Source organism: Cydia pomonella, chromosome 6 (genome assembly GCF_033807575.1).
Source record: "Cydia pomonella isolate Wapato2018A chromosome 6, ilCydPomo1, whole genome shotgun sequence".
Taxonomy (NCBI): domain Eukaryota; kingdom Metazoa; phylum Arthropoda; class Insecta; order Lepidoptera; family Tortricidae; genus Cydia; species Cydia pomonella.
The window spans coordinates 13,561,604-13,579,347 of NC_084708.1; the positions used below are offsets into that span (position 1 = coordinate 13,561,604).

Here is a 17,744-nt window from a genome sequence, read left to right on the forward strand (position 1 = left end):
TTGACCGGGATATAAACCCGTTTACCCGTGATCATGTTGCATGTAACTGCGTCGAAATATCGGGAGCACATTAAAAATCAAAAAGGGAATCAACTAATCACGGTTTATATCCCAGTCAATAGAACTCTAATAAATAATATAATATAATAAGTAAACGTTTCTTGGTTTCTTCGTGTGTGTGTTTAAAGTCGTCCAAACTTACATTTTTCACAAAATGATCTAAGTACAAAAGGCAATTATAGTAAAATAAACCTTATGTTAAAGGTGTAAGGATTATTTTGTCCAGTTGCGTAAATACGCGAAGTTTTTACGGTATGTGCCGGGCCACGGTGACGAAAACCGTGCGTCATGTCAATAACTTCTAAAATATACAATAACTTATGTCTTTAGTAAATGTATTCGCTATATGAAAATGCAAAGATTATATATAGAAATTTTCAAAAAACATCTGATTGAAATTCATGTAGTAAATCGTTTTTCAATTTTCAATACGCCCGATGAGTAGAAAAAAATAAAATTATAAAAAAAAAAACTATATTATCACTAAAAATGGTCATTATATTTTACCTAATACATGTGGATTCATCGTATTACGTTTAACTTATGCTTAAAAAGAGATTTACTAATGACGCGTATACTAGTCACGGGCCTGGCGGAAGCGTTGAGCCAGGACGCATATGTGTCGTCATGGGCCTGGAATGGGTCTTAAAATAAAGAGCATTTAACGAAAGAAAATAAATAGTAAATGTAATGATAAAATTTCTTAAGACTATGATTTAAATTACCGCGCGATTACCTCGTCCCTAATTACATGTCAAAATACAAACTTATGTCGAAACAGTATTGTGCTTTACGCTAGGTAAACTTCGAACACAGCCATTTTAATTTCTATTAATTTATTGTAATACCCTATTATAATCTTATTTGAACTAGTAGCATAATTGTTTACGATAACTTCTGGCTCTTCGTTTTGAAGCTCTAGATTGACTTGCTGGACTGCTAAGAATGTCTATTGCGGCATACGGTCCGCTCGCAACGCAAGTAGGTAAGCCAAGTGAGTTCAGTGATTACTTATAAGTATACGCAGCGTAGGTAACGTACCTACTTATGTCTTTGAATATCCAACTTTTCCTACAAGGCTTAACAAACCCATGACGATGCCAACTCTAGCACTATTATGCTCATAATACGCCGCTGAGGGTTTCTTCACATTGCGGCCAAGTATTCAAGCTTGTCTTTTCCCTGGATACCTAAGTAGGCAGGAAGAAACACGAAAGCTTGCTAGTAAGAGAACGGGCAGCATTGTCCATAACAATTAAGTCAATCAGGTATACTGTTAAGTAAATATTATGTAAAAGTTAAAACGTAGTAGGGTAGTAGTAGGTACCTACTGTCAAACCATACTACATAAATTAGTGTTTGTAAAGTGATTAAACTTGCTAATTAATTAACCATACCAAATTTATGAACTGCCAATTTAATGATAGCTGGTAGGTATAGATAACGTATTGGAAGCATGTGTAAGTACAAATATTTTTTTTTGAATACCCACCTTTAATAAATTACAAAGCTGGAGCGCTTAAAATACAAGTATCTTTAAGACTTCATTAGTTCGAATAAAACTGAGCATTGTTTGGACTTAATTTGCAAATCAACAATATTACATATCATTACTGCATAATGATTTTGAGGGAAGAAATACGTTGCATTTGGAAGTTTTATTTAAAACTGGGTTGACTACTATATAAAGCCCGACCAGAAATAAATGATCATTGTCAAGAGGGCGCTGTTATTCTCATGTATAGGGTTACAGTTCAGTTTAGTATGAAAAATTTAGTTCTAATGAAATTCCGCAATATGGCGCGTGATTATATATTACTGGTCAGGTTTAAAACAATAAGCAAGCCTAGAAAAGATTGTCGTACAGTTATACGCTGTTCGCAATTAGTATTTACTTCCCCCGATATATTTCGATAATACGGTCTTGGTCAACGTATTCAAAGATGTGTGGTGCGTCCATCAAGATGCCCACAGTTCCAGCAGTGGTCACAATGAAGAAGATGTACAACTGCAATCTATCGATCACCATAGCGACGTACTTCCAGTCCTCGCGCGTCTGCAAAGATTTATATAAGGTGAAATTACAAAATTTACGCAGGTACCTAAGTAGATACTCGTAAAGTGGAGTGAAGTGGTTTGCCATTACTATAGAACTCCACTTTATTGCTTCATTTAAGTATCTAGAAGTGAACAAAGTCGCGACATCGGCACAAACACCAGAGCAGATATAGCGCGACAGCTTGAAACCGCTTTTTGAGACTCACAGTGGAAAATGGCTCGCGAGACGTAGTAAGTAGGTTACTATTATTGGCATGATTTTAAAGAAGTAGCAGTGTAGGAATGTACATTATTTGTAAAATAAGAGAATACGTCTATATACTTACCTAACTGTAGTTAGATAATATAAGATGGTCTTACCTGAATGTAAAGATCTTCGTTTCTTAAATGCTCCGCAATGAATTCAACTGCTTCAGTTGCTTTGGCGGCTTCAGGAGACAGAAGAAGAGAGTCGGAGCTCTCTGACTCCCGTCTCTCCCCACCAAGGCCAAGGCCACCGAGCGCACCTAGACCACCCAAAGCTCCCACTTCCCCACCTCCTCCAGCTGCCCGATTGATCTTGCAGTTAGGGTGATGCAAGTCAGACAGCTCCATCGCCTCCATTTTGCTTTGGTTTGCACCAATAGCACTGAAAAGTTAAATATAGGTTCATTCGCGAAGAGGTTAATGTTTTGATTAGCCCACAATATCGTGCATTACCTGATGTGCTTGGGCAGATCGTGCGGGGCGGCGGCGTGTGGTGGTGCGCCCATGCCGGGCATCTCCATCATCCAACGCAGGCGGGTTTTGCGTGGACGCCGCATTAGAAGCGCGGCAGGCAGGTAGTGCAAGAACACGCTTCGAATCCAAAGGGGCATGCTGAAAATAACAGTTACAGTTGAGGCTTTTTTAGAGTTTCGTACCCAAAGGGTCAAACGGGACTCTATTACTGAGACTCCGCTGTCCCTCCGTCCGTCCGTCTGTCACCAGGGTGTATCTCGTGAACCGTGATAGTTAGCCAGTTGAAATTTCTACATATTATGTATTTCTGTTGCCGCTATATCAACAAATACTAAAAACAGAATAAAATAAATATTTCGTTCCAATCTCGAGGTTCTCATCCAATCACCGAAGTTAAGCAACGTCGGGCGGGGTCAGTACTTGGATGGGTGACCGTTTTTATAGATAATGGTACGGAACCCTTCCTGGCGAGTCCGACTCGCACTTGGCCGGTTTTTTTGTATTCACATAAGGTTAACACCTACAGGTACTAACATAATCTAACTTTGACACAAGGGCCAGGGTAGCTCCACCTCCATTTATGAAACGTATGTGGATGTACCTATAAACATTTTTTTTTGTTATTTTGTCCTGTTATCCAGGGGAAAATAGTACCACAGTTTGTTAGATGGAATGTTGTACAACGATCTACTAATGTGTATAATAGATAGTCCGTTAGGTTCTTGTAGTGAAATAAGTCACATGTAATGGGCCTAGTAAAAGAGTTAACTACCACAAAAATGCATGTTTGATTAATTGAAATACCATCCCATACCAGAGTGACCTCCTGAACTCAACTAGGTATGTACTTATGGCAGCAAATGACAAACAAAACTTGTATCACCCATCTCATTATGAAATGATGTAGTCGTAGGTTCCATAAGATTGTTACTCAAATGGCAATGGTCCATATATCTATGCTCGAAGTTTCTCGGCAAAATTTATTGGACAGAACATTGCCCGTAGAAGTCGATGGTCACTAATAGGCAAGGAGGATAAGATGTACCAACGACCTCATAAGCGATCTGGGAACCGTTAGATCATGGCAGGGCTCTACTAGTTATTCTGGATATCTTTAGGAGAGGCCTCTGTCCTGCAGAGGACCTCTTTTAGCTGATATGATGACGATGACAGGGAAAGAGTAGCTTAAATTGTATCGAACTTTTAGTAGGTATTAATGACACTCACCGATGAGTTCTAGGTCCTCTGAAGTTCCAGTTAATAATGATGACCGTGACGAGGATACTGACGGTGTTCATGATGAATGTGAACAGCAGGTACTTGGCGATGAGGGGCAGCACGAGCGAGGTGGGCGGAAGGATTTTCGATACCAGGAGCAGGAACACAACCAGTGACAGCAAAATGCTGATACCCAAGGTGACCTTAAATAATCAAGATTTATTAAAACTTTTAATATTATTACGTTTGTAATGAAATGAGTCTGGGCTTGATCTTAATTTAAATGCATTTCGTTCCAATAAATATAAAGGAATGTAGGTATATACCTACTGTCTATTGTGTTTTTATTGAATTCCGTTAACTTCGGGTTAGTTAATTTTAAATTTTTTGTTTATAAAAAGTAATTCAATGTTGCATATTTATTTAATTTCAGATCAGGACTGCACGAAGCATTGATGGCCTAGCGGTAAGAGCGTGCGACTTTCAGTCTGGAGGTCGCGGGTTCAAACTTCAAACCCCGGCTCGTACTAATGAGTTTTTCGGAACTTATTGTATGAAATATCATTTGATATTTACCAGTCGCTTTTCTCTGAAGGAAAACATCGTGAGGAAACCGGACTTATCCCAATAAGGCCTAGTTTATTTACCCTCTGGGTTGGAAAGGTCAGATGGCAGTCGCTTTCGTAAAAACTAGAGCCTACGCCAATTCAAGGGACTAGCCTTGTAAAATGCCGGGACAACGCGAAAAAGAAGAAAGAAGCTCAGAAATGCACACTTGTGGTTAACGGAAAAATAAACACGGTGTATATTGGTGTGAGAGGGATGCGGTAACGGTATATACCGAGGTAATAGGGATATAATTTTTTATTTATTTATATTACACTAGCTGACCCGGTGAACTTCGTATCACCTATCGTATTCGTATTATATAAATTTATAGTCCCTTTTAGCACGTCACGGATTATCCAATCATTATTTACAGATGTTACCGACTTGTCAAATAAGTACCCTACGGACAACTTTTTTTCGGAGCGGTTGAGGCATTTCCCTTTTTATAAGATGTAAAAAACACTTGGCCTACCGCGAAACACGCAAATCGAAATTTTGTTACCTGCCTCTCTATCGCTCGAATATGCAAGAGTGATAGAGGGGCAGATAATTCCAATGCCGTTTATATTTGAAATATTATTAAAAAAATATTTGATCTCCATACAATCTTTGAACCCCTTTTTCACCACCTTAGGGGATGAATTTTCAAAAACGCTGAAATTAGTTTTCTTCTATTTTAATAAAATTCCTTCTTTAAACGTTTCAAGTTCCTAGCTCAAAATGAAACTTGAACCCCATACAAACCTTCATCCCCTTTTTAACCCCCCTTAGGGGTTGAATTTTCAAAAACGTTGAAATAACTTTTATTTGTAATCGGCTATTATGCCTTTATAAGAAGTTTTTAAAACAATGGTAATGGATTCAAACTTTCAACCACATTTTAACCCCTTTAGGGGATGAATTTTTAAAAACGCTGAAATTGTTTTCTTGTGTTTTAATAATATGCCTACGTACAAAATTTCAAATCCCGCACTCAAAAAAATATTTGATCTCCATACTATCTTTCAACCTCTTTTTCACCACGTTAGGGGATGCATTTTCAAAAACGCTGAATTCCATTTTCTTCTATTTAAATAAAATACCTTTTTTTAAAGTGTCAACTTCCTAGCTTAAAATAAAACTTGAACCCCATACAAACTTTCATCCCCCTTTTAACCCCCTTAGGGGTTGGATTTCTCAAAATCATCATATTCTAAACCTTCTGGCGTCTAATACAAACATTTCAATGCCAAAATTAGCTAAATCGGTCCAGCGGTTCTCGAGTTTATGCGTGACTAACGAACGTATTTGATTTTTATTTATATAGAAGAAGATAGATTATCATACCAATATCATTGATATAAAATGTAAATAATCCTCCTTAACATTTTTTTCACTGCGCGGCTTATTTTGTAGTGCTACGCCGGCGCTGTAGCGCGTAGCAAATATGCTTCATCTTTCTTTGTACAATGTTTTATGAATACATTGTGTAAATTTAACGATTTCCGCTACCTAAAGGTTGTTTGGAAGCGATCGCTTTTTAGCGATAAGACCGCCTGTTGTTTACCTTTACTTCTGAAGCTGTTTACTCTCTGTATTGTTTTTTTATTGAGGTGTGCAATAAGGAGTATTTATATTGTATTGAATGTTGGTTATTGCCAATAACCAAACCAGGAGGGGCGTTTCAACGAATACACTATTAGTTTGTCATATTTCCTTCCTAGGTCTTTAAAAATTTAAATATAAAAGAAATACTTATGATTACGTTACCTTTTCCCCAGCTTCAGCAGGCAGATAGAATACCAACACACAAAGGAACGAGATAAGCACGGTCGGTAGAATCAAGTTGACAGTATAAAACAAGGTCTTCCTCCTTATAATAATGTAGAACGTAATGTCTGTCTCAGTAGGATGGTTTCCCTCGTAGATGTTCAAGTACGCGGGCACTTCTATGATATCCCATGTTCCAGATTTCCAGTAATCAGACAGATCCACGAAATTCTTATTGTTGTACAAGGCCAGAGATACTTGGTCGCCGTTGAAAGTCCAAGATCCGAATTTCATAATGCACGTTTGTTGATCGAATGGGAAGTATGTTACATCGATAGTGCATGAACTCTGTAAAATTAAAACATAAAATATACTCAGGTCATTTCTCTTCCTATAATTACTTCACCAAGTCTGGTTAATAATTAGGTACAGAAAGGGCGGCTAGTGTCTGTACTGTACCACTACTTTCTCTCTACCAATGTCTATGGTAGAGGTATTTGCCCTTAGAAAGCCTTCCCCACTTGGGGCCCATTTCTCGAACGGTATTAAGGGTCCACTAATTACCTGTTCGCCGGACGATATCGACCTATCCGTTATTCGCGATTGTCAGCTTTTGCGAATAACTGACAGGCCGATATCGTCCGGCGAACTGGTAATCAGTGGGGCCCCTTAGTATTACTAGTTCACGAACTGTCAAGTCATATGGGTTACCATGGCAACATACTAATAATATTAGACGAATACCGTTCGAGAAATGGGTCCCTGATCTTACAAAATATTTTTGTATGGTTACCTGGTATATGGCAGGAGGTACCCAAAGTACTTCGCCATTGGGATAGATGAGAACGTTAGATTTATATCGCACTTCGTAGTTGCCGTCAGCGCTGTAACAATGTGTTTAATTATCAAAAATATCATAACAACATCATTCAAGAACATTATTAACATTCATTGATCTATGGATTATTACTATAGAGAAGGCATACCAAACAATGGAAATTGTCGTAATTGCAACCTGTACCACGTGACCAAAACGTCGTACGCGCCGCAAAATTCATGGCGCTTACGCGCTTCGATCACGAGATTCACGCTCACTAGAATCCCTTGAGTCAAACTCAAAACTAGTCCAGAACTGTAAAACAAACCTAAATGCACTGGCTAACTCCAACAAAGTCATACTTAGATGGGTACCGGTACCGGGCACTCCGACATTAACGGAAACGAAGAAGCGGGCGAACTTGCTAGAAAGGGTGCAGACACACCCCTGGTCGGCCCAGAACCGTTCTGTGGAATCACAAAACGGGATGCATATTCTCTGCTCAGCAACTTAGAAAAAACAAGAGCAATCGATTGGTGGAAGTTCGTCAAAGGACAAGAACATTCGAAAGCTCTAATCAAAGGGTTTAACTACAAATTTGCTAAGAAGCTTTTAGAGCTCAAAAGTCACAAAACCTGCGCGGTGACCAGAATATTGACTGGACACTGTAAGTTGAACAAACACATGTTTCAAATTGGGAAGAAACAAGATGCGACATGCAGGTTCTGCAAGCAGTCAGAGGAGACTGCAATGCACATTCTCTGTTCCTGTGGACCACTAATGTCAAAAAGAAGTACCCACTTAGGGCGGCACGTATTGCAACCCTATGAGGTACAGAACATTACGGCACAAAGAACCTGGAATTTCCTGAATTCAACGAGCATCAGTAATGAACTTTAAAGGGCTGTTACAATAGATCACTACCTGGTCGACGTGGCACTCAAAGGCCCACAAACCCCAATAATAATAAATGTTTGACGACTGGCCTAGTGGGTAGTGACCCTACCTATAAAGCCGATGATCCCGGGTTCAAATTCTGGTAAGGGCATTTATTTGTGTGATGAGCATGGATATGTATTTAAGTATTTATAAATATTTATATATTATATATATCGTTGTCTAAGTACCCTCAACACAAGCCTTTTTGAGCTTACTGTGGGACTTGGTCAATTTGAGTAATAATGTCCTGTATGTATTATTTATTATGCCCGCCCATTCTTCTTCAATCGCAGTCTTTAGCTCCAATAAAGTTCCAGGGGCAGGATTTTTGGCCCGGATTTTTCTTGTCAGCTGGTCCCAAATGTGCTCGATCGGGTTTAGGCCAGGACTTCGGGCTGGCCACTCTAGACTGGACTCTGATGCCAACCTCCTCCATGTACTCCTTAGTGATCAGGGCTATATGTGGCCGAGCGGTAACTTTTATGAGGATTAACTCATCGCCAATATAACCCGCAAATGGGACCACATGATCTGGCCCTGTGATGAACACAATGTCCGTCTTCGCTTCCAGAGAAATACCAGCCCAGACCATGATTGACCCCCCACCATAAGCAATACGTTCCTCAATGCATCATTGTGAGAACCGCTCCCCAGGCCTTCGGTAGACTCGTGCCCGTCCGTCATTGCCAAACAAAGCTATCCTGCACTCGTCGGAAAAAAGTACCATTGGTATAGGTCCATGCATTCTTCATGTTCACGAGCGAAGACGCGTCGTGCACTACGGTGTATTGGGGTGAGTTTTGGACCATTTGCAGCTCTGTGGGATATCAATTCCTTCTCCTTCTGTCGTCTCCTAACTGTCCATCGACTGATAGACACATTCCTGGTTTCTAGGAGCTTCTGTTGAAGCTGAACAGCATTCAGTCGATGATTTCGTAGCGAGGTAACAACGATGAAACGGTCATCTCTCTCAGAAGTACTGCGAGTTATGTTAGTACCGGGTCTTCTGGAGAGCGTCGATCGTTGAACATGGTTTCCTGCGATGTAAGTCTACCGTTTCAAATTTAATACTCCTTAATGATTATGTAACTAAAGTCATGTTTGAAGGTAGTCAAGTAGATGTAGTTTACACAGACTATAGTAAAGCGTTCGATAGAATTGACCATACATTGCTAATCCTTAAGTTAAATAACATGAGTATTCACGGTGATCTGTTGCGCTGGTTCACGTCTTATATTGATATAGGTCGCAAGCTGTTGTCATTAACAACCATGTGCCTGGCTGGGTAACTGTTCCCAGTGGCGTTCCACAAGAATCGTTGCTGGGGCCTTTGCTTTTTAATATATTTGTCAATGACATCAGTGATTATTTCCACACTTCCAAATTGCTGTTTCGCTGACGACATGAAATTTTTTACCAATATCAATTCATTGGATGACTCTTCTTTTTTGCAAGATGACCTTACACGTCTTGTTGCATATTGCCAGACCAATAAATTAGATCTAAATGTATCTAAATGCTTTACTTTAACCTACTAGTCACTAGACAACAAAGTTGGACCCGGGTACGTCCTTAAACTACGTCCAAAAGAGAGGTATGGGCATTGCGAATGTCATCTCGCTTTGTGTGGTAGGGCACAGCACAGCGGATGTCATTCCAGATCTAGAGCAGAGCCCAACTGGGGAAGTACCTCCACCTTACAGAAAACAGCAGCCAAATAACACTAGACCCTACTCATAGTGTTGTGTTCCTGCCGGTGAGTAAGGTTGCCAGAGCTCAACGAAGGTGGGTGGGTTTAGGGTCGGCAACGCGCATGTAACTTCTCTGGAGTAGCAGGCGTACATAGGCTACGGACACTGCTTACCATCAGGCGGGCCGTATGCTTTATTGCCACCGACGTAGTATAAAAAAAAAAGTTCAATTCCAACTTCGTACAAGCTAAATGATCATGTGCTTAAATCTGTGTCATGTATGAAGGACCTGGGAGTCACCCATGATTCAAAGCTTTTATTTGATACTCATTTAGATAATATAGTTATAATAGGTCTTTACATTTTACCCAAATTAAAACTATAAAAGTTCTTTATTGTACATATGTCAGAAGTAAACTTGAATATGCGTCTCAAATTTGGAACCCCAGTTATAATATTTATATTAACAGAATAGAACGTATACAGAAAAAGTTTGTAAAATACCTCTGCTTTAAAATGAAAACTCCTTATAATTCATCCAATTATGACAATATTTGTAAAAAACATCACCTTATCCCACTACATAAACGTCGACAGATTGCAGATATTACTTATATACTTAATATTTTAAATGGGAACATTGATTGTCCTGAATTGCTCGCTAAGCTCTCCTTCAATACTCCATCTAGGTCTAAAAGATACTTCCCTCCCCTCTCAATTCCTTTTTCATCGCGTAATTACAGAAAGAATAGCTTTCTACTACGAGCTGGTTAAAGTCTAAATGGACTAACGAAGGAGCGGGATATAGACGTTTTTAATGGCAACATCACAACTATAAGACGGATTCTAACACACAAATTACTTGAGTGAGCGAGTCGTATGCGTTGGAATATTATTGTATCGATTAACGTATTAATTTTACTAATAAGTTTTGGTTTCTTTGTTCAGTATATGATATAATAAGTATTAATATTTAAAAATATTAGTAGTAACACGCTGTAAAAAAATTTCTAGTGCTAACCACCAATTATTTATTAACCTGTTACTACCGGTGGGAACATATAATTGGCTCTTTGTTATTTATATATACAGGGTGATTCAGGAGACGTAAGCAGGATCAAGCTTGAGCATTCAGTAAGTTATAAGTAACTGTTTCGTACCAGTATTTGTGAGATTAACGTTCTTTTATTTTTTACTGTTCAAAAAAAATGTTATAATTTATTTACGCCATGTATTTGTTTTATCCATAACAAGTGACAAATTGAATGTCATCGGAGTCTGGTTACTTTTGAAAAATCGTATCTCACTCAAGTGTGACATTTTGTTTTCTTCATAATCAAACTGCTGTCATAACGGTTAAAGAGGTTTTATCTTTCTAATTAAGTGTTGTAGGGTGTCCATGATTGTAGATTATTAAATTTGTCCTTCCCAAAAAGTTAAATAACAGAAATAAAGCGAGATTGTTTTACTTAAATATGATGATGAACGGTTCATTAACATTTACTGATTGTGCAGGCTTAGTTCTGCTCACGTCTCATGAATCAGCCTGTATATAACTATTGTGCAATTTATAGCTGTTGGTTCTCCGAACAATAAAAAATAAATTGTAGTGGAAGAAGCGAGGGGAGGCCTTTGCCCAGCAGTGGGACACTAAAATTAGACTAAAAAAAATAGTTGGCATATAGGTAAAAAGCTCAAGCCCTGTAGACAGTCATTGAATTCCTTTATACTTTGAAATCAAGTCCTTTGAATGAGGGAGAGGTGAAATAACTCAGTCCGAATCCCACGCCTGCGTGCTATGGACAGTTAGAAAATAAGTAACATTTTCTTTAAAAACACGACGGCAATGAATATACTTTCTTTGCGTACCTCAATCACTTCGATACGGATACATATAGCCTAGAATCAGTACATAGCCGGATATTTATTGATCTTAATCAATCCGCAGCTTCAATATTTGGCTTGGTACTGACTTCAAACATACACTTAAGTAAACTGTTTTGAAAAAGTTTTCTATGAATAGGTAAATGGTGAATTGTGCTCCCGGACTTCACCTGTCTTCCTATATTAGTAAGCTGTCAAATACCTGTTTATGATAAATACCTGTGCATAGTGAAAATTGGACGCATTTAGGGGGCTCCGTGGTCCCAATGACCTTCGATCTGAATCCCTTATTTCTCTCATGTTTTTGTAGCTTATTTTATTATTTTCACAACCACGGCTTTAAGCAGCCTATATTTACTTCAAAGTTCCATCCATTGTCTTCGAGATATTTGGCATCAAAGTTGAACAATTTTAGGCTAAAAAACTGGTTTATTGACCATGACTTTTGTGTTAATTAGTTTAAAATTAAAATTTATGACCAGTTTTTAGAGACGTGAAAGATAAACCCAAATATGTACATTTCGTATATGAAAGATCCTTAACAGCAATCGAGTAACGAAAAAAGGGTTTATTTAGATAATGACAGACAATGTTTAAAAAATCATAAAAAAATAAGTACCTATCCATTTCTTTCATAATTCGGCAGACCAGAATGGTGACAAAAGATTGAAGAACCGATAGCCAATTGTCTTATCATTCTATCTGTAGTGCAAATGTAGGAATAACGACTCAAAACTTGTCAAAAATCGATGAAACCCACGGGGGGGCTCCTTAATATGCTTCGTCAAAACACAAATATAATTAATTATTATTGTTATTAAATGGCTTGAAGAAGTTCTTTATATATTTCGCTGTTTTAAGTGTATTTTTTATCTTTATTTATGTTAAATCTCCGAATGTTGTTTAAAATAATTATGTATAACATATTTTTAAATGTGACATCCTTAGGTTAGTTAGGATATTTATCAGTCTTTTGTCAAATGTTATTTTAAATTTCATTTTGAATGTTACGCATGATTTAGGCTAAGTTTATTTTATTGTATAAAAATTTGCATGATACTTGTACTTGTATCTTATAATAGCAAATAAAGAAACAAACAAACAAATAGATTTACAAGACCGAAGTGATCCCATAAGAGCTCCGTCACAAAGTTTTGTACGGAGCTCTAAAAATTGATACTAACTTGTTGAAGAGCACGATGTCCGGTTTCCAGACTTTGTCAGGGGGTAGTCGCAGTACACCGATGCCTCCGTAGTCAGCCTCGTCCCACATCAGCTGATAATCCATCCATACTAAACGTAGCCACACATTCGATTTCATTATTTGATTCTTCTCGTTCTGAAATGTACATTGTTCGAATATAATAAACATAAATGTACCTATTTATTTGATGTTTTAATGTTTCTTTCTCAATCACGTCAAACAGCTGAAAGGACTTCGATAAAATTTAGCTCACCGAAGTTGTTTGAGTTGAAATATGACGTCCGATTGGGAGTTGAAAATTAGTACGCAAGGCTACAGGGGCTAGAATTGGCTAACTTTAAGAATAAACGTGAGATACTACTCTATCTACTAAATAATTAGGATGCGCAAAATACATAATATTACTTTTAAACATTCGTTTGATTATAAATGTTAACTGGAGTTGCTATAGGCTACTCTCATTTCGAATGAACGAATACGCGTATAAAGCGCAATTAACTGCCAATGTATTTATTAAATACGAAAGACACTAGAGCTCACGGAAGTTAAGTAAAATAGGCAATGTGACATACAACGTTGATAAGCTGGACGAAGGCTAGGCCAAACCGCACGTCGACCTTCTGTGTCATGTTTTGCACCGGCCGTATGAGCTTGTTGTATCCTCTGAATAGATCGCGCACTAGGCGCTCTTCGTCCTCGGAACACCATCCTGTTAAACATCCACAATGAATTAGTAATTAAATGTTTTATTTCGGTTATAATAGCAGAATTCTTTGATTCGCACGTTATCTGTCACTCGTTTGGTTCCGTGATGCTGCAGCGCTCGCAGATCAATAAGACACGACCGCGAGATGAATGTGCATATAACTACGTAAAAACGGATGAAAAGGTATTGGAAAATATATCCTTCTTAAGACACTTAACTGTATTAGGTAATAAATATAATCAAATATATGTTTGGACATTGAATCGTTACCTAAGATTCTAGTTGTTGTTACACTTATATTTGTTGTTTAGTTGTTACTGATCGCTTCGTGGTACGTTTGCTTTGCGTTTGTTAAATACGCATAACTAGCTTAGTTAAAACTCGAGTCATCACACAAATAATTGATTTTAATACATGAATATGCTAAAATTAAAATATATTGTTTAGTAAATAGTTTTTTCTTAAGCAAACAATTCATTTTCATAAACACCGCTGTTAATTTTTGATTAAGCATAGGTATGTTTATTTTGACAAAGTTTTGTTTTTTTTTGGTATCGTATCGTAACTGACCTGAGTAGAGCACGGCGAGCAGCGCCGCCAGCAGCAGGCAAGCGCGCGTCCCGCCCGACATGGCGGCCCTCTGCCGCGAGTACCGCCGCGCGCCGATTCCCGGCCCACTCCCTATCTATTCACAAACCATTCCTTACACGACCGGGAGCTCTTCCCCTTTTACCCTCTAGATTCAACAACTAAGCGCTAACAGAGCTCAGACTTATACTGGTTCAACTGTGGAACTATTTTTGACATGGTTATGAATAACAGGCTCTGCCGTTTACATCAAAAACGTTATAACGTTGCTCAACTCAAGACATACATATTGCATTTGTGCCTTAGTACATTTTGACAGTAGCAGAGGTTTTCTCGCTCTTAGGGAATATACACTTTCCTTGTTGGCGTTTTTTGTCTTTAAGTTTATCTTTTTAGATTTACCTCATCAAAGGTAAAAAGGCCAAGATCGTTTAAAGGGATAACCTGTTGTATTACAAATACACTAAATACTTAACGTTTTTAAATAACATATTGTTTATATAATTATATTTTTGTTTATTATAACATAACTTTTACAAATTTTGTTACAGCGTTTATTAAATGTTACACACATTTAGAAATTTCTGGATTTTTGTCGAATAAGACACGTAGGTAACATAAGGAATTATTACATAAATACGCAAGTATTTAGGTGCCTAGAGAACACACACTAAGGTACACTGTATCAAAAACATACGTATAGTTTCAATATTAAACTAATTTTAAGATTTACCTCACGGGTTTTTAGTCACTCGCGCAATATGTTTCGGATTTAAAACACTACTAATATTACTTTAATGTTAGTATGACTTACGACAGTTTAAATTAGAAAATTAATGTTTTAATTATTTGTTTCATAAGGTGTCAATGTGAGTAAGTACCTTAGTTTTCTTCTTCGTACCCTTAACATTTGAATTGAATAGGTACTTAGCAAAGTTACTTAAGCATTTAACGTATTGCTAAATGCAGTGGTTAACTTTGATAACGAGGCGAAGATAGAGCGAGTACCGAGCAGTATAAGAGAGGTTCCAGTGACCTGCAGTAACCCTGCACTCTACTAACGCCGCCCGCCCGCCCAACCACCACTTAGCGCTAAAATGCACAATACAGACATGCTCAAGAAAACCTTACAATTTTTGCGATTCATGGGTACATTGGGTACCTACGATTTTTGCAATACCTGCCTTATGGTACTTTCGGTTTAATGTGTTACTTATTGTAAAAGTTAGAAGTAAATTCATAAAAGTATCTATTTTCCAGGGTCACGATCCTTTCCGAGAATAAATCAGGAGTTAAATAAGAGGGAAGAATAGCTTTCCGAATCTAACGAAATAACCATAGATATAAGTTTTGTTATATTAATTAAATGGGAATAAAAGGCGGAATATTTTCATTGGACAAGATGTCAGTTATTCGTTTTATTTCATACAGCAACAATAGACAATTGGAACAATAGGAAGATAGTGTCAAGCGTAAACTAATATCTCAACACTCCTCCTCGATTAAAAATGTGGTACAGAGTTAAACATTTCTAATCGCATTTCAAATAACTTCATAAACAAAATTAAATTAAGTAACAATTCTTAGTTACACAAACACAACGAATGTTTCTCATTAACACAACTCTGCAATCTATAAAACACTAATATTATTATTTGAGAACACTAAGAGCACCAATAGTTATTAATAAATGTTCAGCAAATCTCTATTGTGATTAAACTTTTGTATAGAGAGTATTTTTGTAAACATATCGGCAGCATTATTATATGAGTCTACATGGCGAACAGATATTGTTTTATTTTTTACTAAATCCTTCACAAAATGGTATTTAATATCAATGTGCTTTGCACGTTTGCTGTTCTCGTAGCTACTTGACATAGCGATGGCTCCCATGTTGTCTACATAAACAGTAGGGGTTAAGCACTCACCGAAATCCTTTGCTAGACCTTTTATGTTTACTACCTCTGTGCATGTGGTGGCTAACGCGACGTATTCAGCTTCTGCCGTCGATAAGGAGACACAGTTCTGTTTCCTTGAGTGCCATCCTATTACATTGCCACAGTAAGTAATTACACTTCCACTTGTGCTCTTTCTGTCAATCTTCTGGCCTGCCCAATCGGCATCTGTGTAAGCTTCTATTTTATTTCCATTTTTCTTGTAGTTAAGACCAAAATTCTTCGTTTCTTTTAAGTATCTTAACATTCTTTTTGCTTGTTTCCAACATTGTATGGCTGGTTTGTCGAGGAATTGGCTTAAGTATGATACGGCATAACTTATATCTGGTCTGGTCACTGTTGCCAAAAACATTAGGCTTCCTATGATTTCCCGATAAGGAACATCTATCACATCTTTGTCATTTTTTATTGTGTGCATTTGAAAGTCTTTATCCAGTGGTGATTTTACGCCATTACATTCAGTCATGTTAAATTTTTCTAGCATTTTTTCAATATGTTTCTTTTGACTTATTTTTATTCCATTTTCATTTCGTGTTATTTCTATTCCGAGAAATTTATTAATTGATCCCATATCTTTGGCCTGAAATTCTTTATAGAGCTCCATCTTCACTCTCTTTATTTCTTCTTCTTCTCCAGTTATTAATATATCATCAACAAATATTATTATCCAAACTTTGGTGTTATAGTATAGACAAAAATCATGTTGAGATCGTTTCAGTCCAAACTTTTTCATAATGAAGTTGTTTAGTCTATCATTCCAACATTTTGGACTTTCCTTTAATCCATATAAGCTTCTGTTTAGTTTTAGTACTTTATCTTTGTTAACTTTCACTCCTTCAGGTACTTTGATGTACACTTCAGTCTCCAGTACTCCATTTAGAAATGCTGTTGGTATATCCATTTGAGATATTGTGTAATCATTTTGTACTGCATGTACTAAAAACATTCTTATTGTATTCATTCTCGCTACTGGTGAATAATTATTGCCAAAATAACTTTCTTTCTGCTGAAATCCTTTTGCCACCAATCTAGCTTTCTTAAGACCGTTTTCTTTGGTTCTGAAAACCCATTTCGTATCAATTGCTTTCTTGCCTTTAGCTTCCACAACTTCCCAAGTTTTTAGCTTTTCTAATGAGTTTATCTCTTTTCCGATTGCTTCTTTCCATCCATCATCTTTTACTGCTTCTTCATAATTTACAGGATCTTCACTACAAATTAAGCAATATGCCATATAAGTTTCATAATCGTTTAAATAGCTTGGTTTGTTTATTTGTCTTCCAGATCTTGTAGTGGTTGGATCTTGTTCATGCATGCTATGGAAAGAATCATCTTCTATATCAGTCACGGTATCATTGTTTTCATTATTTTCATTTACATTGTCAACGGTATCATTGTTTTCATTATTTTCATTTACATTGTCATTATTATTTTCATTTTCATTATTATTCTCGTTTTCACTGTTATTTTCGTTGTCATTATTGTTTTCATTGTCATTATTATTTTCATTTTCATTATTATTCTCGTTTTCATTGTCATTATTGTTTTC

The 17,744-nt window shown here is 37.2% G+C and overlaps 1 protein-coding gene across 2 annotated transcripts; it reads right to left on the reverse strand.

Annotated features, from left to right (window-relative positions):
- Positions 1 to 1,704: 1,704 nt before the first annotated feature.
- On the reverse strand, positions 1,705 to 14,334 carry LOC133519030 (acetylcholine receptor subunit beta-like 1). 2 transcript variants are annotated; one of them, XM_061852891.1, is made up of 9 exons: positions 14,226 to 14,334; positions 13,522 to 13,658; positions 12,930 to 13,084; positions 7,208 to 7,298; positions 6,415 to 6,762; positions 4,066 to 4,259; positions 2,818 to 2,976; positions 2,479 to 2,746; positions 1,705 to 2,116 (listed from the first exon to the last, which is right to left on the reverse strand). In XM_061852891.1, exons 1-9 carry the CDS (start codon positions 14,284 to 14,286, stop codon positions 1,952 to 1,954), a joined length of 1,578 nt encoding a protein of 525 aa, XP_061708875.1. In that variant the 5' UTR covers positions 14,287 to 14,334; the 3' UTR covers positions 1,705 to 1,951. The 2 variants fall into 2 exon arrangements, with proteins under 2 accessions (XP_061708875.1, XP_061708876.1); XM_061852892.1 differs by having other exon boundaries at positions 2,479 to 2,725; positions 14,226 to 14,307.
- Positions 14,335 to 17,744: the final 3,410 nt, after the last annotated feature.

Excerpts from the sequence above, each read along its gene's own strand:
- LOC133519030 (XM_061852891.1), bottom strand. The coding sequence starts at position 14,286 with ATGTCGGGCGGGACGCGCGCTTGCCTGCTGCTGGCGGCGCTGCTCGCC. Across the intron at positions 13,085-13,521 it reads TCGTCCAGCTTATCAACGTT|AACGAGAAGAATCAAATAAT; the intron begins GTATGTCACATT and ends TGTACATTTCAG. Across the intron at positions 2,977-4,065 it reads AGAGGACCTAGAACTCATCG|CATGCCCCTTTGGATTCGAA; the intron begins GTGAGTGTCATT and ends TGTTATTTTCAG.